The sequence below is a fragment of the Emys orbicularis genome, chromosome 4 (genome assembly GCF_028017835.1).
Source record: "Emys orbicularis isolate rEmyOrb1 chromosome 4, rEmyOrb1.hap1, whole genome shotgun sequence".
NCBI classification, from domain to species: domain Eukaryota; kingdom Metazoa; phylum Chordata; order Testudines; family Emydidae; genus Emys; species Emys orbicularis.
Window position 1 is genome coordinate 56,824,277 of NC_088686.1, and position 26,710 is coordinate 56,850,986.

The 26,710-nt window shown below is 42.1% G+C and overlaps 1 protein-coding gene across 1 annotated transcript in view; it reads left to right on the forward strand.

Annotated features, from left to right (window-relative positions):
* Positions 1-359: 359 nt before the first annotated feature.
* CDIN1 (CDAN1 interacting nuclease 1) overlaps positions 360-26,710 on the forward strand; it is a 198,682-nt gene continuing 172,331 nt past the window's right edge. The window contains exon 1 of the mRNA XM_065403293.1: positions 360-593. Within this exon, the coding sequence (XP_065259365.1) occupies positions 493-593 (101 nt within the window). The 5' untranslated portion in view covers positions 360-492. The remainder of the gene's footprint in view (positions 594-26,710) is intronic.

The window sequence follows — 26,710 nt, forward strand, 5'->3', positions numbered from 1 at the left end:
GCAACCGTTTAGGGGTAAGGCCAGCAGCCATGGAGTAGCCGCTCCACTGCGCTGCAGGGGAAGGGGGGGGAGGCAGGCACGCTCTCCACTCCCATTGCACCAGCGGCTGGAAAGGCGGCGCACCGCGGGACAGTAGCCAGATGGCCGCAGCGCCGGCTACCTTCTCAGGCATAGTCAGAGCCTGCCCACAGCGCGCATAAGCCTGCGGCCCCGCCCCCAAACGTTAACTCCTCCCAATCGCCGCCGCCGCTCGTTCTTCCCCCTTCTCCTTATGTCTGAAGGGAGGGGTGGCAGGAGCTGGTAACTGTCGCGCATGGGCGTTGGGCTTTTTCAGCGCTGGGCGCTCGCGCGGGGTGTCAGAGCCTTGCTGCGGCTGCAGCGCCATTCTCTTCTTTCCCCATCCCCTAGGATTAGAGCGGGCGCGCCCCCCTCCTCCCCTTTGGCTGCTGCAGCCCCTGCGTTGTGTGACTGAGAAGCTCCTGAGGGCGAGGCATGAAGCTGAGCAAAGCCCAGTATGATGAAATAGCCCAGTTCCTGGGGCACGTGCAGCCCACCAGACAGAGCCTGAGGAAGCTGAAGGAGAGATTCCCTAGGTAAGTCTGTCTCAACCCCACACCCTTGGGCTGCCACCCTATGCCAGTGCAGCCTCCACTCCTCTGGGCTGGTGGGGTGGCCTGCAATCTCCATGCGTGGTTTATAGGAGCCAGATCTTGTTTTTAAGGGCAGCCCTGCAAGGTGGTTTTCTGTGTTGTACAAAATTCTACATGGTGCAAAATCACACACATACACCCCCTCATAGTGCAGCATACAGTCGTCTGGGGGTAACGTTTGTCTTGTGTGACCTGATGGGGATCAAAATAAAGGATGCCCCCCAAATAAGAGCTCTCTGGTTACCCTACGTGAACCCCAAACTCCAAATAGATCCACTTGCCCGAATGAGCCATCATTGCATTGAACCCTGACTAGGGGAAATTGAGGGGGAATCCTGCTTGGGATGCTATTTCCCTTTCCTTCTAGTACAGGGAAAGGAATGGCCTGTAGACCCTGCTGTAACTTTTCTCTGCACATCGTGCCACTATTGGGTTGGTTTAAGGCTCAATCAAGGACAACCTGCCTAGATGAGCATTAACCCATCTCACCTTCTGGTACTCCTTCAGTTAAGATCACCAATGCAGTCAGGTTAATACCTACTTGGACAAAACTGAAGAGCATGGATGACAGGATGTTCTCCATTAGGAGTTGGGCCTCATTTCTTGCATTTACTTCCTGCCAGCTATGATAGAGGTCATGTTTGTTAACCTTTAGGAGGCTGCAAAGCTCATCTTCTTTCCCAGGCTTTTGGGAAGGGGGTTGATATGAGGGTTATGAGGTGATACTGGCAGCCATGTGGGATGTTAGTTATGTTTTCTGGGTATTTAGGACTATATTCTCAGTGCTTTATGTAGGCATAACGTTTGTTGTGGGGGCGGGGGGGGGGGGGGTTTACAATTTGTTGTTTTTGTGAAGATGCTACCTGTTCTGATAGGAGAGCTTCTCCCGTCGTCGGCGAAGGTACTCCACCTCCCTGAGAGGCGGCAGCTATGTGGACAGGAGAAGCCCTCCTATTGACATAGCACTGTCTAAACTGGGGAATAGGTTGGTATAACTACGTCACTCGGGGGTGTGGATTTTTTACAATGTAGTTATACTGACATAAGTTCCTAGTGTAGACCAAGCGTTAGTGTTGGTGAATTACTCTGAAGTAATGATCTTTCCCTGGCCTAAATGTATTCCTTTACAGAAAATAAATCATGCAACGCCAACTTTTTGAGCCTCTCTACCAATATGCTTCAACACTGAGCTGGATGGACTACCTCTATGAGTAAGAGGGTAGTTCAGCCTCCCTTCTCATTCTCTTATTAACCTCTGCTGAGGTAGCAAGTAAAAATGCACATTGTGGTTGCATTTTTTGTGACTGTGACAGCTGTCCACTGGGATTTATTAATCAGCAAGCTGGAATTTTGGAAAATCATTCAACTGAAGATTCAACTGAGAGGACTTTGAAAATCATTCAACTGAAGATTCAAAATCATTCAACTGAGAGGACTTTCAAATATCTGGGCTTCCATTTCAGTTACAAAGCAAGCTCCCACCTCCCTCCCAAATTTAATATTTTAAAATAAATGAAAATAGTTTTTCAGCAGTTGAGACCCCAGAAGTAGCTGCAGGCTTTGCAGAGATTGGAGTCCACTTGGTCTGGTCTACATTAAAAAGTTAGCTTGGCTTAAGTATGTCACTCGGGTTGTAAAAAATGTCATGCTCTGTGTGATGTAATTAAGCCAAATTAAGCCCCTGGTATAGACTCTGCTAAATTGATGAAAAAATTCTGTTGCTGTTGTGTCTACACTACAGCAATGCCCCTACAGCTGTGCCGCTATAGCATTTCTAGTGCCGACATACTCCTTGTAGAGTTAGCTGTAGAATGAGGGTATGTCTACACTTAAAACGCTACAGTGGCACAGCTGTAGCTGCATCACTGTAACACTTTACTGTGGACACAGATTACAGTGATGGGAGGGGTTCTCCTGTCACTGTAGTGAATCCACCTCCCCAAGAGGAGGTTGCTAGGTTGATGGAAGAATTCTTCCATCGACTTAGCACTGTCTACACTGGGGGTTAGGTTGGCATAGCTATGTCTCTCAGGGGTGTGAATTTTTCACACCTCTGAGAGGAGTAGCTATGCTGATCTAAAGTTTCAGTGTACACCAGCCCTCAATCTTCAACAAGCTTTCCCTTTCCTCTGCTTACAAAACTCTGGATCATCTATGCACACAACTTGCACCAATTTAATTAAATCAGTTTAACATCACACCTTTAGCTAACTGATGCACCTTGGATTGTGGACTGTCTAATCTGATATGAGTGTTCATACACAAGGTTGCACTGGTTTAACATGTTGATTTAACATCACACAGACTTTCAAACACATTCAGGAACTTTCTGTTCACCTCCCCACATATCCTTTATCAGGTACTTTGATCCCACAAATCTATGTATCAGTAATGTGCAATGGGGGTATCATGACTGCATACCACAGAACTGATAGGCCTTTTACTAGCAGCTACAGATGGAAAACAATGCAGTTAACTTTAATTTTTATGTTTAAATTGCCAATTACACTCCACTTGGTTAGACTGGAGGGTGCAGTGCTGCAGTTCCATAGACTATGCCCTTAATTCAAAAATCCAACAAGCCAAGGTAATCGCCAATAAAAAAAATATCACCCCTTAACCTTTTCTTTATTAAGCTAAATAAATTGAGCTCCTTGGAACTTTTACTGTAAGGCATGGATCCATAGATCATTCTTGTGACTCTTCTTTGAATCCTCTCCAATTTTTCAATATCCTTCTTGAATTGTGGAGACCAGAAATGGGTACGGTATTCCAGTAGCGGTCACACCAATGCCAAACAGAGAGATAATATAACCTCCCTTCTCCTCCTCGATATTCTTTTCTTTTTGTATTCAAAGATCACGTTAGCTTTTTAGGCTGCATTTGCTCTGGGAGCTCATATTCATCTGATTAGCCACCATGATCCCAAGTCTTTTTCAGTCTCTGCTTTCCAGGATAGACATTTGTCTGTACTGAAATGCATATTGTTTGTATGTGCCCAGATTACTTAATAATCCAGATTTCTCTATATTAGTGATCTACCTTCTTCATTATTTACCACTTCTCCCAACCTTTTTGTCATTTGCAAATTTTATCAGTGATTATTTTATCTTTTCTTCCAGATTATTGATAAAAATGGTAAATAGAATAGATCTAAGAAACATTCCTTGTGAGATTCCACTAGAAACACACCTGCTCAATGATGATTCCCTGTTTACAATTAAATTTTAACACCCTGATAGCCAGTTTTTAATCCAATTAATGTATGCCATGTTGATTTTTGTGGTCGTCTAGTTTCTTAATTAAAATGTCAAGCGGTACCAAGTGATATGCACAAGTATACATCAACACTATTACCTCTATCAACCACATTTGTAATCTTATTAAAAATATATAAATCAAGTTAGCTCACACTCTTCCTCTTCTTCCAGCATCATCACTACCAGCCAGAGCTTTCTGGCTGTTTTGAGATGGGAGGGTGAGGGTTCCTGTTGTCTTACCTCTTCCAGCCTCCTTTTATTTTGTAAAGGAAGAAATAAAGGGTGTCGCCTTTCTCATGAGTAGCATCAGTCCCTGAGTCATCTGCCACCTGGGAAAGCTCTAAGCAACAGCAGAGTAAAATTGACATGATTCTTGTCAGTTTCACCGCTACCCATGGGTTTCTGAATAGTAGCAGAAAGTGAAAGTGATCGGGGTCGGGGGAGATTGGGAATGCTTGTTAAGTAGTAGAGGTAGTGGGCTGTTTGTTTTCAGATTTAAGAAAACAGCAACATAACAGTTTGTGCTTGCACTTGGAAGGCTGTCTTGGCATTTGTAAGGACTGTAAGCATTGTTATTAAAATATGAAATTTTAAATACAGGAAACATTCATAGCTCTGCTCCTCCTTACCACTTGCTGGGGACATTTTCCCGGTGGCCATCCGTGAGTGAATTTTTCATGCCTTGTTTACACAAATCATCTCATTGATTTCAATGGGACTACTTACTCATGTGAGGGAAAAAGCAGGATTCGATCCTCAGGTAGATATGTAAACCTAAGCAGTCATTATATGTTTCAGTTCTATCTTTAAAAGTGGCAACTCTTTGCAGTAGTGCACCAGTTTAGTTTATTTGGAATATATACCATCTCCAGCACCTACACAAATACTAGTTTCCTTGAGAGCTTTTAATTTTTTTTTTTTTTTTGTCTGTGAGCCTTCAAACTCAGTACCATCATTTATGGATGATATGTTACACCACTGTTTTGCTTTGTCAATAGTATTTGGAGCAAAAGCTAATATAATTTAAAATTTAACTTGCACTTCAAGCTACATTTAGCTAAGCACGTAAATGGCCTGAGAATATGTGATGAGATCTTATTCAGTTGGAGGCTTGAAAAATTCTGTATAAACTTATTGAAATCTTGTATGTTGTAACAACCAATTACAATGAACTCTGTTACAGTCAAAATAACTTTATAGTGAGTGAATTAGAATATAAGTCCCCAATTACTTGAGTAAGTTGCAGTGTGGAAATTGTAACTGCTGTTATAAAGAAGCTGTTAAAAGGCTGATTGCTGAGTTGAATCTGGAGAGGTGTTTTAATCTACATTTTAGCCATGACATAGAATATATGTATGGCTGAGAATGTGACTGTTAGTGAAGCTTACTCAGTAAGGTGGGATATGGCTTCCAAAAAACCATTGTGTATAAGTAATCCTGCACATGCATGCACACAATTTGTGTCTAATGCTAAAATGCAAAGTCTCTTTTCAAGACTTGACCTGAACTTTTTACAAGATAAGTTGCATGGAAATGACCAAAATCCATGTGAGACTGCAGTAGTACAGAACCAAAATGAAAGTTGTGCTTACTCCACTCTAGAAGAGTTAATGGGGAAGAAGAAAGCTTGAAGACTTATTTTTTGGGTGGAAGTGTGAATTTTTTCTCTTAAAGGTTTTTGTTTTTTTGCTTTTATATTTGTGGAGTAGATTTGTCCATACTTGAAAGGGGTAAGAACATTGGGTTGAAGACTTTTTATTTTATTTTCCTCTCTGTCTATTCTGAGATGTATGCAGGGTTATTATAGCTGAGATGTGACAGCTATAGCTTATTTCTTTTGCTAGTTCATCTCTGCAAAGAGCAGTGCTTGTTACAATTGTGAAATGTTCAACTATGATGGCTATGGAGCAGGAACTGTCACGTGGGGAAGCATCTGAATTAGAGCAGTCATGTTGGCTAGGTAAAGAATGAGTCTTTCTTGTCCTGAGGAATTTGTACAATAACAAATGTGTTAAAATCAGGCCATGCCTTTATTCAAAGCCCATTGAAATTGGTGGGATCTAATAGTGAAGTATAAAGACTAAAGCATCCTGTTGAAGCATATTTGGAAATAAATTTCCTAGAAATGTGCTATACTTCAAAATACCATTGTTGTATATCAGGTGCGCTTGTCTTAAATACAGAGGAAAGAATAAACTTGTTAAAGGAATAAACTAATTATACTCATTTTTGGTGGTCACAACATACTTTATTGTGATGCTTTGTAAAGTTATATATTTGTAATAATAATTAGTAGCATAGTAATATAACTGTTGTACCACTTTTGTCCTTTGCGGTATTTCATCGTGCAGCAACTTTGGTGTCCTCTGAAAGACAAACAGATGTCTGTAGATTTAAGGCCAGATTATTGTGGCTGTTGAGTAAGGATGGCATGGAAGATTTAACACTGACCATATGTGATTTTTTTTAATTGACTCATGGATTTTGGGCTATTGTTATAGTCATATTTTGTGTAGTGAAGGACTGTAATAGTAAAAATGGTAATTCTGATTGTACTTGAGGGACAATTACTTATGGTATCATTCTTCTGAAGTCTGAAAACAAGTTCAGGTTAAGAGTTTTACAGGAAGAAGAGATTTGGTACATCATAGTGAAAAATATTTTATTCATGTGATAGCTTTGTGGACAATCATAGTCTGAGCTATATTACAATGGCACAATAAATTGCTGAATACACTGTCTGCTGAATATGACCTCACCATGAAAAAATTGATGCATTAGAGTAGGAAAGGTTGGAATATATCAACCTTAGCTGACAAGGGACTTTGAATTTTGACCTAATACAGATGACCTCTGTGTGCAATAAAAGTGAGCTTAATCTCCAGGTCAAGGTAGAGGTGAATGGCAGGGCAATGTGGAAAGGCTTGTGCTGGATCTGGATGGATCATACCTAGCAAGCAGAGAAATAGAAAACTTAGTTTTTAGGATCACCAGATGGTTATTTACTTTGTTAGCTCAGCTTTGTTCCCCACCATGAACCAAAATATATCTAAGCACAGCTGATCCTCTAGCTGCAGTAGACCAACTTGTTCAATTGTTTGTCTGAGTAAAAGGTATGAGATGTGTGTGTTTTGCTCCTATATGTCATTGACTAGCAAAGCTAAATATAAAATATTCTCTTAGCATGTAGAAAAGAAGGTGTCAAATTACCTTATTGAATAAAAAAATCTAAAAGCTTTATTCCTTTGACAGCCAGCGTATCTTTGGAACACATGAAGTTTATTCCTAAATGGCTTCTCCCTTTAGCAGGAATACAATTAAAGAAGTTGTTGATATATTTCACAGGGATTGAATAATACAAAGGGAATGTGTCCTTGTGAGAGCTTTATTCCTCTAGAAGGTATTTGTTCAAATGAGCGCCATTATATAAGAAAAAGTTTTAGATGCTCTGTAGGTTACATAATAAAGAGGTCATATCTATAAAAATGGTAAATATGTGTTTACTGTAAAAATTAGAATGTTTTTATTTTATGTAGCCAAATTAAATCCACTAGCTAATATTCTAGGAGGTCCTATTTTACTAACATGCTAATGATGTACGCCCTGAACATTGAATACTTTACACAGATAATAGTGATGGTTTTGTGTGTGTATGTGTATATGTGTGTGTGTGTGTGTGTATATATATATATATATATATATTTTTTTTTTTAAATCAGCCAGGAGGAAAAAAGTTTGAGACTCCTAATGGAAGGAACCTCTACTCCTTTAATAGAGCCTACAAAATATATTTTCCAGGACTGATCAGCTCTGAAGGCTCTAGAGGTTTGATGATTGGAATGGCAGGAAATCACACTTTCAGGACATAACGAATTGACTAGGCCATCCATCATTTGTTAGCATGCACTGAAACGCAGGGTTTGTGTGCAGAGGCCTGTGATTTAGTAAATACTTGGGAGATGAATAGAGCTTACACACAAGGGAAGATATTGCTGTCCTTCAGCAGCCTTAGACAGAGATTCCTGCTGAGAAGGCCGTCTGACAGCAGCTCATCAGTAACTGGCCTGTCACAGTCAGTGATGCCCACCAACCATTGCTAGTATATTAAATGCATTTTTAATATCTGCTTCAGTAGATTTAATGAAGAGAATTTAGTTTCCATACACTGATCACTGCTTCCTCAAGTGTTTTAAAGCATTGACTGTAGCACTTGCAAGAAAGGGAACTGTGTTGATACTTGGGAGAGCTGATTGAAAAGGAAAGTTAAAATGATATACAAACAAAATAAGTCATTAACTGAGCAGTCATGTTGTTACAGTGAAACAAAAATGATTGTTTGAAAAAGTCAACATAGTCTTATCTGCTCTACCTGCTAGGAGACCATGGCCTGCTGTACTGGAGGGAGCGATATAGAGGTGGAAAGAGAGAGATGTGCACAATGGTTCTGTTTCTAGTGTGGCTGGCCTGACTAAAGATCATGACTGCTTTCCCTGAGCTTTCAGATTTTAGTACTTGAACCAAAGGGCAATGCTCTGTGGCTTTCATGGCTCTTGGGAAGATGATGGGTGTATGTGAGAAGTATTGGAAGAGATTTTGTTTTTAATGATTCTTCAAAGCATCTTGTTGAACATTTTACCATAGCACTGGAAGAATTAAACTAATGTGGGGGGAGAAGGAAGTTGAGGGATAAAAATTTCCCAAGTTACATAAAGTGCAAGGTTTATCATGGATTATTTAAAATATTGACCTTTTATATATTTTTAAAGTCCATGTTAACCTTGTACCAAACACTAAGCTCTTTGCTATCCCATAGATAAGAAAAATACTTAGCTACTACAGTTCAGAATTTAAATGTTTAAAATCTTATTGCTATTTGTGTTTCCTGGGAATTTTGAGGAAAAACTGCTAGTTCTGTAAAGTACACATGTGTAGTCTTGTTCATCTAATGAATTTCAGTACTGACAGTGTTCACTACAAAACAACAAGACATTGTTTTCTCTCTTGCTCTTTTTTTTTTTTTTTTTTTTTTTTAATCTCTGGAATATACTCCACATTCACAGAAGAGGAAACATCTACAGATTGGGATCTATAAATTTTATTCTTGTATGTGTCAAAACAGTAATGTATTAAATGAAATTATTATAAAAATTTAAGACGTCTTAAATACACTTACATTTTTATAACACATGGCAATATTAAATAATACATTTCCTTGTTAGCATCTGTTTGCCATCATTGTTGGCAAGACCTATGATTTATTGCCTAAATTAATGACCAATACCATTTTGGTCTTGATATATGCTCCTAAACTTATCATATCACTAAATAAAATAAAATGTATGCTCTTGTGACAGTCATTTTTGTAATTGTTTCTACTTCTAAGTGTCCTATTCAGTGAAAGCAGCATAATAGTCTGCAACCTGAAAATAATCTTAGAAAGCTAAATTGTATTTCGTGTTGCGGAATAGTTGGTAAGGATTTCAATGAGAATTGATAATACAGTAACTTTTTTTCTCTCTTTCCACTTTTACCTTATTATTTTAGTGGCAATCCACCAGAAGAAAGTTTGAGGAAACAATGTCTTACTTAGTCAGTGTTACTAACACATCTGATCAACTTCTGCACACTGAAGATGAAATCTTGGTTCCTTTAGAGATGATGGCAAAACTACCATTGACTTAAATGGGGCCAAGATTTCGCCCTATATAAAGTTCTGCCATGTTTCTGGCTTTTTAGCAACTACAACATCTTATTGATCCTGTGAAGACATTCTATCTTTTTTTTGCTTTGACCCCTCTCCTTCTTGAGTCGGAAGAGAGTAGAGAATACCTGGGACCCTTCTAAAAGCTGGCCACCTTTTATGAGGGGAATCTTCCACCCACTCTAAAGCACCATCTAGTAGTCCAACCAGTACTACAGAAAACATTGCTTTATGCTAGAGATCTCTTGAGCTACCACCCAGTGTCTAATCTCCCTTTTCTAAACAAGATAAATTTAGAAGCCAGCCATAAACAATCACCAATGCCATTTTCTTGGGCTTCTGAATAGCATTAGGTTGCTCTGGTGGATGACCTCCTCTTATACATACAAAAGGAAAATACATCCATACCCATCCTCTCTCAGGTGTCTCAGTAGCATTTGGTACCATTGGTCACCAGACATTCCTGCCCTGCCTCCAAGAAACAGCAGGGAACAAAAATGCCTTGAAATGGCACAGGTCCTTCTCAGACAGACCAAGGTGGTGTTAGGACCAACTTATTCCTTCACCTGTGGCATCCCACTGGCTTAATCCAATTCCCTATGTTTTACAACACACATAAAACTGTTTGGAGAACTGGTAAGACACCATGAACAAAAGTGCCAGCAGCATGCAAATAATGCCTTCAGTCATAGTGATGGGCATCTTCACTCATATTATTTCATGTGGTCCTTTAGAACTCATCATTGCAATAGGATGCTTGGGTAGCAATGGTGAGACAAAGCACCTGCTTCTATCTGTGCTGGCCAGAAGATTGCACATCATCTTATCAGATGCAAACCCGCTAATGAGTTTTCACATTTGTAACCTCCAGTTTTTTTTATTATTGTGATTCTTATGTAGGAGTGAATCATAGACTTTAAGGTCAGAAGGGACCATTATGATCATCTAGTCTGACTTCCTGCACAACGCAGGCCACAGAATCTCACCCACCCACTCCTGTATCAAACCTATGTCTGAGCCATTGAAGTCCTCAAATCATGGTTTAAAGACTTCAAGGTGCAGAGAATCTTCTAGCAAGTGACCTGTGCCCCACGCTGCAGAGGAAGGCGAAAACCCCGCAGGGCCTCTGCCAATCTGCCCTGGAGGAAAATTCCTTCCCGACCCCAAATATGGCGATCAGCTAAACCCTGAGCATGTGGGGAAGACTCACCAGCTAGACTCCCAGGAAAGAATTATCTGTAGTAACTCAGATCCCACCCCATCTAACATCCCATCACAAGCCATTGAGCATATTTACCGCTAATAGTCAAACACTAATTAATTGCCAAAATTAGGCTATCCCATCATACCATCCCCTCCATAAACTTATCAAGCGTAGTCTTTTGCCCCCACTGCTCCCCTTGGAAGGTTGTTCCAGAACTTCATTCCTCTGATGGTTAGAAACCTTCGTCTAATTTCAAGTCTAAACTTCCTGATGGCCAGTTTATATCCATTTGTTCTTGTGTCCACATTGGTACTGAACTTAAATAAACTCTCCCTGGTATTTATCCCTCTGATATATTTATAGAGAGCAATCATATCTCCCCTCAGCCTTCTTTTGGTTAGGCTAAACAAGCCAAGCTCTTTGAGTCTCCTTTCATAAGACAGGTTTTCCATTCCTTGGATCATCCTAGTAGCCCTTCTCTGTACCTGTTCCAGTTTGAATTCATCCTTTTTAAACATGGGAGACCAGAACTGCACACAGTATTCCAGATGAGGTCTCACCAGTGCCTTGTATAACAGTACTAACACCTCCTTATCTCTACTGGAAATACCTTGCCTGATGCATCCCAAGACCGCATTAGCTTTTTTTATGGCCATATCACAAATTCTGATAAAACTAAAGTTGGTAGAGAGTGCTGCAGCTCATCTGCTTAGAATAGGTGGTCATGAACACATCAAACTAGTGATCTGCTTCTTGCACTGACTCCCCATGGAAGGAAGTTCATATCAACTTCCGAGACTCAGAATCCTGTATGAAACTGTCTGTCTCCCCCTTTCCATGGCTTTCTACTGCACTACATTCCACTGGAACAATGAAACTGCCAGTCAATAAAGAGAGGCTCATGAATGCAGGAGACAGAACTTTTACAGGAGCTGTACCTAGACTATATGGAACTCCTGCAAAAGACAAGCTGCAAAAAAGACTAATATGATTCTGGGGTGTATTAACAGGAGGGTTGTATGTAAGACAAAGGAGGTCCTCCTTTACTCAGCACTGGTGAGGCCTCAGCTGAAATATTGTGTCCAGTTCTGGGCAGTACAATTTAGGAAGGATGTGGAGAAATTTAAGGGAGTCCAGAGGAGAGCAACAAAAATGATCAAATATGTTTAGAAAACTTGACATATGAAGAAATGTTAAAAGAAACTGGGCATGTTTAAAAAGAATGAGGGGAGACCTGATAAGTCTTCCAATATGTTAAGGGCTGTTATAAAGAGGACAGATCTCAATTGTTCTCAATCTCCACTGAAGGTAGGACAAGAAGTAATGGGCTTAATCTGCAGCAAGGGAGGTTTAAAATAGATATTAGGAAAAACTTTCTAATTGTAAGAGTAGTGAATCCCTGGATTAGGCTTCCAAGGGAGATTGTGAAGTCTCCATCATTAGAAGGTTTTAAAAACAGGTTGGACAAATGCATGTCCGGGATGGTTTAGGATTACTTTGTTCTGCTCAGGGTATGGATTTGATGATTTCTTGAGGCCCCTTCCAGCCCTACGTTTCTATGATTCTATGACCATAGAACTTTGGATATTTTAAGAGCTAAATGAAAAACACAGACAATATAAAGAAATGAAAACCTGTAAACTAATCAAGCTATTTCTCCTACCGGCTAAGAAGAAAGAGGGATTTGTATTTTTAAATACTGGCAGACACTCTAGTGATTGGAGTACCTGGATAGTTTGTGTTTTCAGTCTGACAAATAAACTGATACTTACATGAGAAATACGTTTATACATTATTCTGTTTTCAGATTAGAAATTCAACCTTTTGATCATGAAATTTAATTCCCCAAAAATGGAGGGGTAAAGGGAGGAGAGGGCACTGTTTTTCACCCATCTCTGTCTAATTTCTTTGTCATCAGCAATCTATGAGAGAACGATAAGCTTTTCTATAAAAGATCTCTGTTTAGTTGAAATAATTTTTCTAGTAGTTCAGTATGACCTCTGGGTTTATCCTTTTCCTAGGCAGGAGTCCTTTTGGCCATCCAATGCATACAATTTCTGACCTTCCTGCTAAGACAGAAGATAAAACTATATGTTTAAAATTTACACTAGGAACCTGGAACCACTCTGAACTCCTCTAGTGACATTTGAAAATTCTTGCTGTTCATGGTTGGTTGGGTTTTTTATTTTTTTCCTCTCAATATTTACTGCATATTGATAACAATAGATTTGCTTTAATTTACAGAATTCATTGCTTGTCTGTCTTTCCTTACCCCAAAAAATCCAAATACAAAGTCTCACTAACATTTTTACCATGGGCCAGGATGTTTATTGTAAGCATTATCTAAAATCATTAAAATATTCAGTAGAAAACTAAGTGCTTAGCATAGTGTGCTGCTGAATACTAAATTCAAGTAAGACACTACACAGACATAGAAACCATTTGTTATATTTTAGTATATGAAGCAATAGCTGTGTAAACCTTAACCTTGTAATTTTGTGAGTTCCACTTTGTCATGTAGCTGTAAAAGGTAATCAAAATAAATCATGGGGTATGAAGAAATATTTTTCTAGGGCTTTCTGTGTGCTTTCAGAAGTGGAGCTTGATCCATGAAATTTTAGTAAGCATATTAAATAATACAATATGATGTGCAACATGTCAGGTCTGATAAATTATTTTGTATAGGACATTTATACAACATGTTGAGCTGCTATGTGAACAGCTTAATGATTATAAATTATGTTAATCTTTCTTGCCATATTTACTTTTTGTTAAAATCATAGTGTTTTCAAATGGTATATATTTTTTTCAGATAATGGGTAGATATAAGAAAGGTGTAGGTCATCTCCAAGATGGTATGACAGTGATCCAAGGTTCCTCAGCTGTGCAGTGTACATAACACAGATGTTGGGAGAGTCATCTGTCAGCTATGCCTCTCCTATGGAGTTAAAGTTCTAGAGGGAAAAGAATTCGACACAGTGCTGTCACTGTTACATTTTCACAATAGAAGAGCATGCAAATATTGAACCTCCTGCTTAGCTGTAGTGCCCTGTCTAATGTCTGTGCTGGTTAGAATAAAAAAATAGTGGGTGCATCTAGGACTCATAGATCTGACAAAGGTCATGCTATGCTGGGTATTTGAATTGGAAATTGTCTGGACTTAGATGATTTTATAAAGCTCCCACTGTTGTCGGGGCACATTTCAGCAGGGTTTTGTCCCTGGAGAGGCCTCTTAGGCCCTTTTCTGTCCTATGAATGAATTTAGATGTGAGGGTTTCTCCTGCCTTAAAACTGTTAAATTCATTTTGCATACATCCCCAGAGAGAAAAACTGGCAGATGCTTTTGTCTTGGAAGTGTTTAAAAGAAAACTGCAGAACAGGAACAAGAGAGAGAAGGGGCCCTGTGTGGAGTCCCAGAACATTTTGGAAATGGCCAATATGCAGTTTTCATCAGTACTAAGGCGGGGCGCAATATGGTGCCTGTAGCTCACTAGGGAATATGAATGTTGATTAAGCATACTCCCAGGCTTTGAAATTCTGAAAGCAGTGTCAGAATAATGGATGTTGAGCAAATGTCAAGCATTTGTTAATTTCTCTGTTATTTGGAGTTTATCTACCATGATCAATCAAATAAACTAGTGCTTCTCTGTTGTGGCATGTGTCATTGATATGGTGATTAGGTGGCTAGAGAGTCCTTCTGTTTTTTTCCAGGTAACAGATTACATATAAACAGTCAACTTTAACATAAAGATTTTTTCGTGATTGGTTTAGTGAAAACTGGTACATTAACAAAGTACTTTGTGGTACCAAGAAAAATTGAGTTTCATGTTTACTTCCATTCCAATTTACAGATTTTTAAATGTCCCTTTTCATTCCTGCAATTTTCAAATCGTTGCTTAAAAACAAAACACCAGTTTTTGACATCCCTGTTTTTACTGGAGAACTGGATTGAAAGTCTCAATTTAAGAAGCAGAGGTATTGAAGCTTTCACAGAGTACTTTCCCCCTAAGTGTTTAACAGGAGAAATGAGTTAACTTAGTTATCAGTAACATACAGAAATTTAAATAGTCTGACCAAAAATCCCTTCTCTGAATTCTCACTTTCCAGTCTCCTGCCTTTTGTAATGTCATGGTCTCTCTAATTCTGCAGTTTTCCTAAGAGTCTTGTAGCATATTAAGATCTGATCTTTCTAATGTTAGGAACAAACTGAAAAAATAATAACTTTTCAGGTCTTTTATACACCCTAAAGCAACTAAGGCCATGATCACTTTTATTTCTTTGTGGGTCACCTTTATAAGTTTAAAATGGCTAAATTTTAAAACTCTCTTATGATTTTTGCAAAGGGGTATATAGGAGTTAGCTGTCCAGGTCCCACCGATTTTCAGTTGTTTGTGTGCCCACCTTCTTTAGGCATCATTTGAAAATCATAGCCTCTGTGTACGCACTTAAAACAGAACAACCCATGCATAGACCTTTTGACTGTATTTTGACAATTCCACTATCAAATTACAAAATTTGAACTATCATGTGACTTGAGTGCTGTAAATTGAGCTAATCCCCTGTGTTTAACAGTAATTTTGGATGTTAGCTTTCCCTTGTCCCTGTCTCCGCCGCCTCTTTCTTTTAACACTGCCTTTGTCCCTTGCTTCTTCAAAGTTCCCCCAAGCCAGCGGCTCATCAGGCTGAAGCAATTAAGCCACAGACAGTTTCATAGCCAACAGTGCACAAGAGAGCAATGTGGCCAGCATCACATCTGACCACTTTTGAGTGCCCTAGCCTGATAGACCATAGGGCATTTTGCAGCTGGGTGAAATGGAGATTTCCTTTCAGTGTTATATCAAGCAAGACTCAAACCCACAACGTTCTGGGTTGTAGTCAGTTAGCTTACCCACTCAGCCACCTACTTTTTGGTTAGTGGAATTCTGGCAGTTCAGACAGGTGGCATGGCTGGCCTCCACGCAAAGTTAGAAATACTTGCATTCAAGGTCACGTTTTTCATCTAGTCCACGGATTAGGTTTCCAATAGAATTCTTATTCTTTTGCTCCCTTACAGAGGGGGAAAGTACTGTGATCATGTCCCTTTAAAGAGAGGGGGGTGCAAAGGGCACTCAGGAGCACTTTAAGAAGTGTATAAATCTTAGGGTTTTTTAGATTGGGGAGTTGGAAATAAAATGAAATAAAAACTGCAGGGGAGAGTTGTATCATGTCGTGTATCACTTTCTCTGATATTCTCTGTAAATTCTTGCCGCTAGGTGTGTAGCTTGTGTGAAAGCGACATTTTAAAAATATATAATGCAGGTCTAAGGAACAGCTTGGATTTTACGACCTCTTATACTTCATATTCTCCACCACATTTTTAGTGGGAAGGAAGTGTTGTGGGATTCAACTTGTCTTATCCCTGCTTGTGGAGGTGGAAACCAACTTTCTGAAGTGTATGCTCTTCCTACATCTGTAAGGTAACACACTGAAAAGGGGTAACATAAAAATAAAGTAGCAAAGTATCACACTGCTCTAGCTGTTTGTAAGGAGGAGGTATAAATTAATGAAATTTAATACACCTCTACCCCGATATAACGTGACCCGATATAACACGAATTTGTATATAATGCAGTAAAGCAGAGCTCCGGGGGAGGGGGGGGAGAGCTGTGCACTCAGGTGGATCAAAGCAAGTTCGATATAACGCGGTTTCACCTATAATGCGGTAAGATTTTTTGGCTCCCGAGGACAGTGTTCTATAGGGGTAGAGGTGTATATGGTTAGCTATGTAATCCTAAATTTTCAGCTGTAAACATGTTTTTCTTTCTTTAAATATTTAACTTTATAAAATAGGCATGACTTAAAATTGTACTTGTGTTATACATAGCAATGGGGAAAAAATAACTTCCAGACTTGGTTAGAACTACATATTATTTTAATTATATACTGAAGATTATCATCTTTTAAAGTTAATGTTTTACTGATGGTTTCTATTTTAAATTAACTGCTTATAATGGTGTCATTAAAAACTTTGATGACTTTTTAGGTGTTCATTTGTACCTGGAAATAGTTATGCAACACTATGTGCACTTGACATGTGACACATGCAAATGTTAAATACAGTAGCAGCATGAGGCCAATGACATTAATAGTAATTTATGTAATGAAAGCCACCTCACTGTTTTTATAATTAATTGCTTGTAAATACTAAATTTAAATATAATTTATAGTTTTCTAAATTTGATTATATACTTATAGCAAATAGTGTGTTTTGGGGGTTATTTTTTAGGATTTTTAATTGGCACATATGTTTTTATACAGGCCAAAGTATTTTTCTAATTTTTAAATGTAAATCCAAGATCCAATTATCTTTAGAGTTGAAGTTAATAGGTATGAAAGGAAAAATATGCTCCTGAAATGGCACTGGTGAATTTATCATTTTGGAGGCTAGTATATTGCTTTAAAAAAAGGAGCAAAAATAATAGGTTATGTGCTCAGATCAGATTTAGAGGGAAAAAAGTAAGGGGAGACTACCAAGTGAAATTACTTTCTCGTTTTGCATAAATCAAATTAAGTCCATATATAATCATAAATCTCTTATAGTCCTTATCAGATGGGCTGAGGTATCGTGATCTGAAACTATGCTGTTGAGGGAACCATATAGTTGCCCGAACAGATAGATGGAAATGAAAACATGGGACGATTCTGTCAAATGATGCTCGCAGTCACAATCTGAGTACAATGTGATCCCATTACTGTAACTTATAGGCCTCAACTCTGACCTGGAAGGTGGTCATCTAGGTTATGTCTCTGCTGCCATAAAAAACACAAGGCATCAAGTCTCTGAGCCTGTATCAGCTGACTCAAGCTCATGGCGATTGAGCTGCGGGATTATAAATTTCCTGTGTAAATGCTTGGGCTGGAGCCCAGGCTCTGAGACCTACCCTCCTGGCGCGATTTCAGAGCCCAGATTCCAGTCCAAGCTAGGGTGACCAGATCACAGAGATGAAATATCAGGACGCGGGGAGGGCGGAGCAAAAAAAAAAAAAAAAAAAACATTTTGCAGGGGCCGGGGGAATTAGCAGGCCGCAGCTGTGCGCGCTACCCTCCCCGCGGCCCCGGGTACATGCAGCGTCTCCCGCCACCCCGCTGGGAAGGAGCCGCTGGAGTGCAGCTGAGTGGGAGAGGCGCGGGGCTCCGGACCCCAGCAGCGGCGTGGGAGAGCGGCTCGGGGTCGCGCAAGCGGGCCATGTAAAGTTTATCGGCTCGGGAGGGACCCTGGCCGGCTCCTCGCCCCTGTAGGGGGGTAGCGTCCCCGCCCCGCGCCAGCATGTCCCGCCAGCCGCCGCAGGCCAGGTAAGGAGCCAGGTCCCCCCTCGTCCTGGCTCCTCAGCTGAGCGGTATTCCTCCTCCCCCCCAGACTTGCAGCTGTAATGGCGGCGCAAGCCTGGAGGGAGGGGTGCTGGCGCGGCTTCCACTTCCTGGAGCTGGTGAGTACGAGCTCCGGCACCGGGCGGGCAAGGGGAGCTGCTCCCCCAGGAGGGAGACGGGGGGGCTCAGCCAAGGAGCCAGGAGGGGGGGGGGGGACTCGGCTCCTTACCTGGCCTGCGGCGGCCGGTGGGACATGCTGGCGCGGGGTGGGGACACTACCCCCCAACAGGGGCGAGGAGCCGGCCGGGGTCCCCCTCGAGGCGATAAACTTTACATGGCCCGCTCGCGTGGCCCCGAGCTGCTCTCCCCCTCCACTGCCGGGGTCTGGAGCCCCCCGTCTCCCTCCTGGGGGAGCAGCCCCCTTGCCAGCCCCCCTTGCCTGCCCGGTGCTGGAGCTTGTACTCAGCAGTTCCAGGATCTGGAAGCCGCGCCACCACCCCCTCCCTCCAGGCTTGCGCCGCCATTACAGCTGCAAGCCTGGGAGGGAGGAGGAATGCCACGTGCTTGGGGAAGAGGCGGGGCCAGGGCAGGAATTTGGGGAGGGATCCAATGGGGGAAGGAGGGGGCAGAGTCGGGGAGGGGGGGGGGAAGAGTCCCTCCGGGAGGGCAAAATTGCTTGTTTGTCCAGTGTCCCGACCACACATTGGTCGGGACGCAGGACAAACAAGCAAATATTGGGACAGTCCGGATAAAATCGGGACTCTGGTCACCCTAGTCCAAGCACAAGTGTCTACACTACAATTTTATAGCTCTGCAGCCCGAGCCCCATGAGCCTGACTAAGCTGACCTGGGCCAGCCACTGCTGTCTTTGATTGTAGTGGAGATATGCCCTAAGGGTAAGAGAGGGTAACCCAATCTCTCTGAACATTCAGTCTTTGGTTACTCTGCCTTAACTGCCACTTAATGTTCATTGTAATTATAGTCTTTATTCTGCAAGACAACCTGGAAGCTGGAATAAGACCACCAAACTCTGTTCACACAGACCACTGAATACCCATCATCAGATGGCAATGACTTTTGCTCACTGCCAATTCAGGCCAGATTTGAACTGGTGAGCTAGATGTGAAAGGCTCACAGAACTGATATATAATGTCCTCTCTTCACTGCCTTTTTTATTTCACTGCCATTTTAAAACAAATCTCCAGAGGGAAATACTAAGAGTATGTGCTGATCAAGTTGAGGATAGAAATACAAATGTTGATGGAATAGGTAGGAGTAATGTGCATCAGTTGATCATGCACTTTTTGGAGCCATACTCTCAGTTGATTGGCAGATTACAATGTCAAGATGTAAAACTGTAATTTAAAAAAAAAATTTCACTAATGCTGTTTACTTATTTCTGCCCTATACTGAGTTTGGACAATGACTTCCTGTATTTTAATCAATTTAATGTCTTCCTGCAGGCGTAGCGGGTGTAGTGGATTGAACATGGGGCTGGGTGTAAGGCAACTTGGGTTCTATGCCCAGCTCTGTCTCTAATTTGCTCTGTACCTTGGGCAAGTCAGAAAACCTGTTTATCTCCATTACTCTATCTCTAAAATGAGAGTATAAATGCTTACCCAACTTTGTAAAACACTTCGTTTTGTTGATGAAAAATGCTTTTCAGCTTTGTCCCCCAATACTCTGCTCTCATTTCTGGGGATGGTGTGATTATGGAACAGCCCAAAGCTGGATTCCAAATACTGAGCACATATGTATAAGTCACACACAAACCTGTTTTCACTATCTTTTAAACAATCTGAATATTGGAAAAACTGTTTACCAGTGTCACATTTAAACACACAAACGTGGGATTTCACAGGGATACTGATTTCTCTCTCTAATGGCTTCATTGTGGTGCCATAGTTGAGCATATTTACCCACTCTATATTGGAATATTTAATATTATGGTGGTGCCTAGGGACTCCAACCAAGATCAGGATCCCATTGTATAAGGCATTGTACACACACAGTGTAAATTTTATTTATTTATTTATTTATTTATTTTTATTTATAGACAGTCCCTGTCCCGAAGCGTTTACAGTCAAAATAGACATGGTAGACGAAGTGCTGAGGGAGAAAGGATATAATATATGAACAGTATGATGACTTACTAGCCTCATGTTAGTTCCATGACTTCTCCACCCTTCCCCTCCCAATTTTATGATGGGATTTTGTTAGGAGGGGATTTGCTGAAAGGAGGGAGATGAGAAGGGGAGCACCGTGGACAGGTAGAGTGAGTTTATATATGTGGTTTTGACGTAGTTTTTATATTTACTGCATTAACTGCATCTGTTTAGCTTTCACCTGAATTGTTCTGTATTGCCCTAAATATTTTCCAATATGTAAAATTTAATTTTACAACGTTTCGTATGTTTTCACACAAGAGGTTTTACTTAAAAATTTGATGGAAGGGCAATTACTGTAAAAGACCTCTTCATGATTTCCATGTTCTAAGTGTATATGCAACAAATACCCTGCCATTTAACTTTGATAAGGTCTACCAAAATGATATTTCTGTTTTCAGCACGGATTAGCAAAAATAGGCAGGAAAGTCAGTTCACTTAAGAAGTTACACAATATTCTATTCTATTTGTGTGACTTTCTTGTCTGTTTTCACAATTGCATTTTTAATTGTACTTTTAATCGGTGTTTATCCTTTTCATTTAGCATCTAGCTGTGTGTTCTATGAAATACTACTCTTGTCTCCATGTATGCATAGGTGCGCAAACATGCACATAAAATTACATCTTCTCTTGATGACTTGCCTTTTTTTTTCTTTTTTTGGAGATTACAAAATACCTCAACGAGAGTTATAATCTTGTATGTTTTTAAGTTACAGTTCTTTTACTGTGACTGTTGAATGGTAGTCCTGCTAATCATTTCTTGTGATGTGGCTGAAAGGAGAGGGAATATAACACAGGTGAACTATCTTTATGTTACATGTTCACTGCCTCTGATGATAATCTGTATTTACTCCGGCATTTTTTTTTTTTTTTTTAGATCTGCATTTTATTTTCTTTACATGTGTTTGATACAAACTGTTCAGATTGGAGTTGCCTTAAAATATATTGTCCCTTTAAAGAAGACACCGAAAAAATGAGCTGTCCTCAGGAAGAATTGGTGCTCTGTTTTTAAAGGAATTTCTAAAATCTTTCTAAATGAAAAATCATTCAAACAGTATCTAATACTGGCAATTTTCCTCTGTCTTCAGCTAGAACTTATTGGCCAACCAGGTCAGACATTATTAAAGTTCAAGTGGCCCAGTGGGAATAGTAATGGCCTTGTGATACTATGAATTTTAAATGCTGCCATTTCTATGTATTGCACCATTATCTGTTTTCACACGTCACTAAATTGTATAGAAGTTGTTAGACCAACTTCAGTGCCAAGGTCATAGGAGTTATAACCGTTCTCAGGTATCCGTCACAGAGCTTTGTCATAGGGTTCTCCTCACATTATTGGATTTAAGTAGCAAGATTTTACTTACACACACACACACGCTCTACAGTGTTGGATATTTTTTTGTCAAACTGTTTTTATTTCATGCAAAGTCAGGTTATCATCCCTACCAGAGCTATAGAATCTGTTAATACTCAATTCACAGAAACATTTATAACAGTTTCTTAGTTAGAAGTGCTTGATAAAATATCCTTTGAATTAAGCTACTGTATGTTTTAATGAAGCTAATATTGGTGAATTTCAGAATGGATTGATACTTTTAGTTTTGCAGATGAATAGCTGAGCTTAAACCTCATCTTGATTTTAAATTTAATGTAAGCAAATACTGAAAGTAGCATACGAGGCTGCAGCAAGTGGTTCCGGACAAATAATATATATTATTTTAATGCCATAATACAATTATAATAAGAATATTTCTCAAATATTACTGTCTTCGTTGGGAATTAGAAAGCCAAAGTATTGTCTACTAATGATGTTTCATCATACTGAAAACTTCTTATGCTCTGGTATTCGGATTTTGTTAAACTATTCCATGCTTGTTTGGGTTTTCACCATTGGAAGAACTCTCTAAGTGCTGGTCTGTTTTAGAAAAGATGCCCAATTGTATCTAAAGAGACTTAAAAACAACATCTTTACACTGGTGTGAACCCTTAATTTAGACACTGAAACTGGTTTAAACCTTGCTTAAATTGATTTGGCTTAAATCAATACAGGTGAGTTTGTGAATGATAACTGGCAAATAAGAACTTAGGCCTGGTCTACACTAGGAGTTTGTCGAATTTAGCACCGTTACATCGAATTAACTCTGCACCCGTCCACACCACGAAGCTATTTAGTTCGACATAGAGGTCTCTTAAATTCGACTTCTGTACTCCTCCCCAACGAGGGGAGTAGCGCTAAATTCGACATGGCCATGTCGAATTAGGCTAGGTGTGGATGGAAATCGACGGTAATAGCTCCGGGAGCTATCCCACAGTGCACCACTCTGTTGACACTCTGGACAGAAGTCCAAGCTCGGATGCTCTGACCAGCCACACAGGAAAAGCCCCGGGAAAATTTGAATTCCTTTTCCTGTCTGGGCAGTTTGAATCTCATTTCCTGTTTGGACATCGTGGCGAGCTCAGCAGCACTGGCAACGATGCAGAGCTCTCCAGCAGAGATGCAGAACTCTCCAGCAGAGATGGCCATGCAATCTCAGAATAGAAAGAGGGCCCCAGCATGGTCTGATCGGGAAGTCTTGGATCTGATCGCTGTGTGGGGCGATGAGTTCGTGCTTTCCGAGCTGCGCTCCAAAAGACGGAATGCAAAGATCTACGAGAAGATCTCTAAAGCCATGGCAGAGAGAGGATACAGCCGGGATGCAATGCAGTGCCGCGTGAAAATCAAGGAGCTGAGACAAGGCTACCAGAAGACCAAGGAGGCAAACGGATGCTCCGGATCCCAGCCCCAGACATCCCGTTTCTACGAGGCACTGCATTCCATCCTAGGTGTGGCCGCCACCACTACTCCACCACTGACCGTGGACTCTGAGGATGGGATATTGTCGACGGCCGCTTCCTCGGACATGTTAGCGGACGGGGAAGATGAGGAAGGAGATGAGGAGGACGAGGCAGTCGACAGCACTTACAACGCTGATTTCCCCGACAGCCAGGATCTCATCATCACCCTTACAGAGATCCCCTACCAACCGTCCCCAGGCGTTAACCCGGACACAGAATCAGGGGAAGGATCAGTCAGTAAGTGTTTTTAAACATGTAAACATTTATTTTGAACAGAACAGGAATATTAACAATATTAACAATGGCTTTTTCATGATTACTTTGCCCTAGGCGCTTAACATTTCAGTCCTTGGCAATGCAACTACTGAAACAAAATCTAACAATGTCCGGTTTAACATGACTGTTTTGCCCTAGGCGCTCTACTGTTTAGTCCCTGCCAGTGCAGCTACAGTAAAATCCGGTCTATATGTCCGGGGATAGAGCAGAAATCCTCCTGGGACATCTCCACGAAGCTCTCCTGGAGGTAATTGGAAAGCCTTTGCATCAGGTTCCTGGGGAGAGCGGCCTTATTGGGTCCTCCGTGGTAGGAAACGTTTCCGCGCCAGGAGACAATCAAGTACTCGGGTATCATTGCCTTGCAGAGCATGGCGGCATACGGCCCTGGTCTTTGCAGGCTTTCCTGAAGCATCCTTTCTTTCTCCGTCTCTGAAATCCTCATCAGAGTGATGTCGCTCATGGTGACCTGCTTTGAATTAGGAAGGGGAATGTTAGTATTGGGACTGCTTGCCTGTTCCTTTACAAAACTGTAACCGGCGGTTTACAGCCACGTGGTGGAGGTGGGAGAGGAGCAGCATACAGGGATCTTTCCCTGGGACAGCCGCGAGGGGGTGGGACAGGGGCAGAGTTCATGCTTGCTGGATTGCTGGCAGCAGGGACTGGCATTGCTTTGAACGTGAAAGGAGGCCAGTGCTATTATTAAAGTTTTAAGCAGCCACAAGTCTACGGCTTACCATGTCAGCCTGTTATCCAAATTCCGCTGTCCTGTCCCGCTTGTCTGATCTGCACTGCAAGACCCCAGGCACTGAATGCGAAGGCCGAAAATTCGACCTTGTCCTGAGTGCGCATGTGATAGGTGCTGTGCATGGTCTTGTTCACAGAGAAAGACTATGTTCTTTGTTCAACCAAAAATTTATCTTTCTGAGGAATTCACTCCCTTTTTCCCATCCCACAGCTGCGACTGTCTCCCGAACTACCCTGGCATCACACTCCCAGAGGCTAGCGCAGATTAGGCGTAGGAAGAAGAGGACACGGGAGGACATGTTCTCGGAATTTATGGGCTGCTCCCGAGCCCAGGCAGCCCAGCAGACCCAGTGGAGGGAGAACTTGTCCCAAATGCACCGATCACACATGGAACGGGAGGAGAGGTGGCGGCAGGAAGACCAGCAGGCGACTCAAACGCTGCTTGGACTAATGAGGGAGCAAACGGACACGCTCCGGCGCCTTGTGGATGTTCTGCAGGACCGGAGGCAGGAGGACAGAGCCCCGCTGCAGTCTATCTGTAACCGCCCTCCCCCGCCACAAAGTCCCATACCCCCCTCACCCAAAGTCCCAAGAAGGAGGGGCGGCAGAGTCCGTGAAAACTCTCACTCCACCCCTGCAGACTGCTCAAGTACCAGAAGGCTCTCATTCCCCAAAATTTGATAAGTCCTTTCCTTCCCGCCTCACCCAAGCCCCCGTCCCAGTTTCATCCCCCAGTTTCATGTGTAGTTGCTAATAAAAAATACGTTTCTGTTAATTACTGTTTCCATCATGTTCTTTTACAGGAGAGTCTGTTTGAAGTGGGGGAAGGGGGTTGGTAATTGGACAGGACAGTCACCTTTACCAGGGTACAGACACGGGGGCAGGTTCAGCAGCAGGGCACACACACATTGCATTCACTAGTTACCCTGGTCAGTCTGGGAGGTGGTTTTCATGTTCTGTGTGTGTGTGGGGGGGTGCTGGGGGGCTATGTGACTTTGTGGCGGGGGAGGGCGGTTAGAGATCTTATGCAGCGGTCCTTATCCTGGATCACAGAGCCACGCAGCAGGGGATCTGTAACCGTCCTCCCCCTGCCACAAAGTTACATAGCCCCCCCACACAGAGTCCCGAACAGGAGGGGTGGCAGGCTCCGTTGAAACAACCAGTCCACCAGTGCGGAGCCTGTCATTCCTGGAGTTTAGAAGCGTCCTTTGCATCACTACACTACACCCGCTCCCCACCACAGTCTGCGTCCCAGGTTCAACACTTTCCCGCGAAAACAGTAATAAAGAAAACGGTGTTCATTAACAAATTTCAAGTGATTTTATTTTTAAATGTATGTTGGAAGGGGTGGAACGGGGTGAATGGGGTATGTAACTGGAGAGGATAGTGAACATTTACTGGGTAAAGAAACGGGGGCAGGTTCAGCTTCTCTGTAAACAAACTTAATAGTCACAGGTTACCCTGCTCACTCAGGAACCTAGCTTTCAAAGCCTCCCGGATGCACAGCGTGTCCCGCTGGGCTCTTCTAATCGCCCGGCTGTCTGGCTGGGCGTAATCAGCAGCCATGCTATTTGCCTCAACCTCCCACCCCGCCATAAAGGTCTCCCCCTCGCTCTCACACAGATTGTGGAGCACACAGCAAGCTGCAATAACAATGGGGATATTGGTTTCGCTGAGATCAGAGCGAGTCAGTAAGCTTCTCCATCTCCCCTTGAGACGTCCAAAAGCACACTCCACCACCATTCTGCACTTGCTCAGCCGGTAGTTGAAGAGTTCTTTTTCAGTGTCCAGGGCGCCTGTATAGGGCTTCATGAGCCAGGGCATTAGCGGGTAGGCTGGGTCCCCGAGGATGACTATAGGCATCTCCACATCCCCAAGTTATTTTGTGGTCCGGGAAGTAAATACCTTCCTGCAGCCGTCTAAACAGACCAGAGTTCCTGAAAACACGAGCATCATGAACCTTGCCCGGCCATCCGACGTTGATGTTTGTAAAACGTCCCCTATGGTCCACCAGTGCTTGCAGCACCATTGAAAAGTAGCCCTTTCGGTTAATGTACTGGCTGGCCTGGTGGTCCGGTCCCAGGATAGGGATGTGAGTTCCATCTATAGCCCCACCGCAGTTTGGGAATCCCATCGCGGCGAAGCCATCTATGATGACCTCCACGTTTCCCAGGGTCACTACCTTTGAGAGCAGTAGCTCAACGATTGCGTTGGCTACTTGCATCACAACAACCCCCACGGTAGATTTGCCCATGCCAAAGTGGTTGGCGACTGACCGGTAGCTGTCCGGCGTTGCAGGCTTCCAGAGGGCTATGGCCACTCGCTTCTGGACTGGGCTGCTCGCATCCGGGTGTCCTTGCGCTTCAGGGCAGGGGACAGCAACTCACAAAGTTCAAGGAAAGTTCCCTTCCGCATGCGAAAGTTTCGCAGCCACTGTGATTCATCCCAGACCTGCAGCACTATGTGGTCCCACCAGTCCGTGCTTGTTTCCTGGGCCCAGAATTGCCGTTCCACAACATCAACATGAC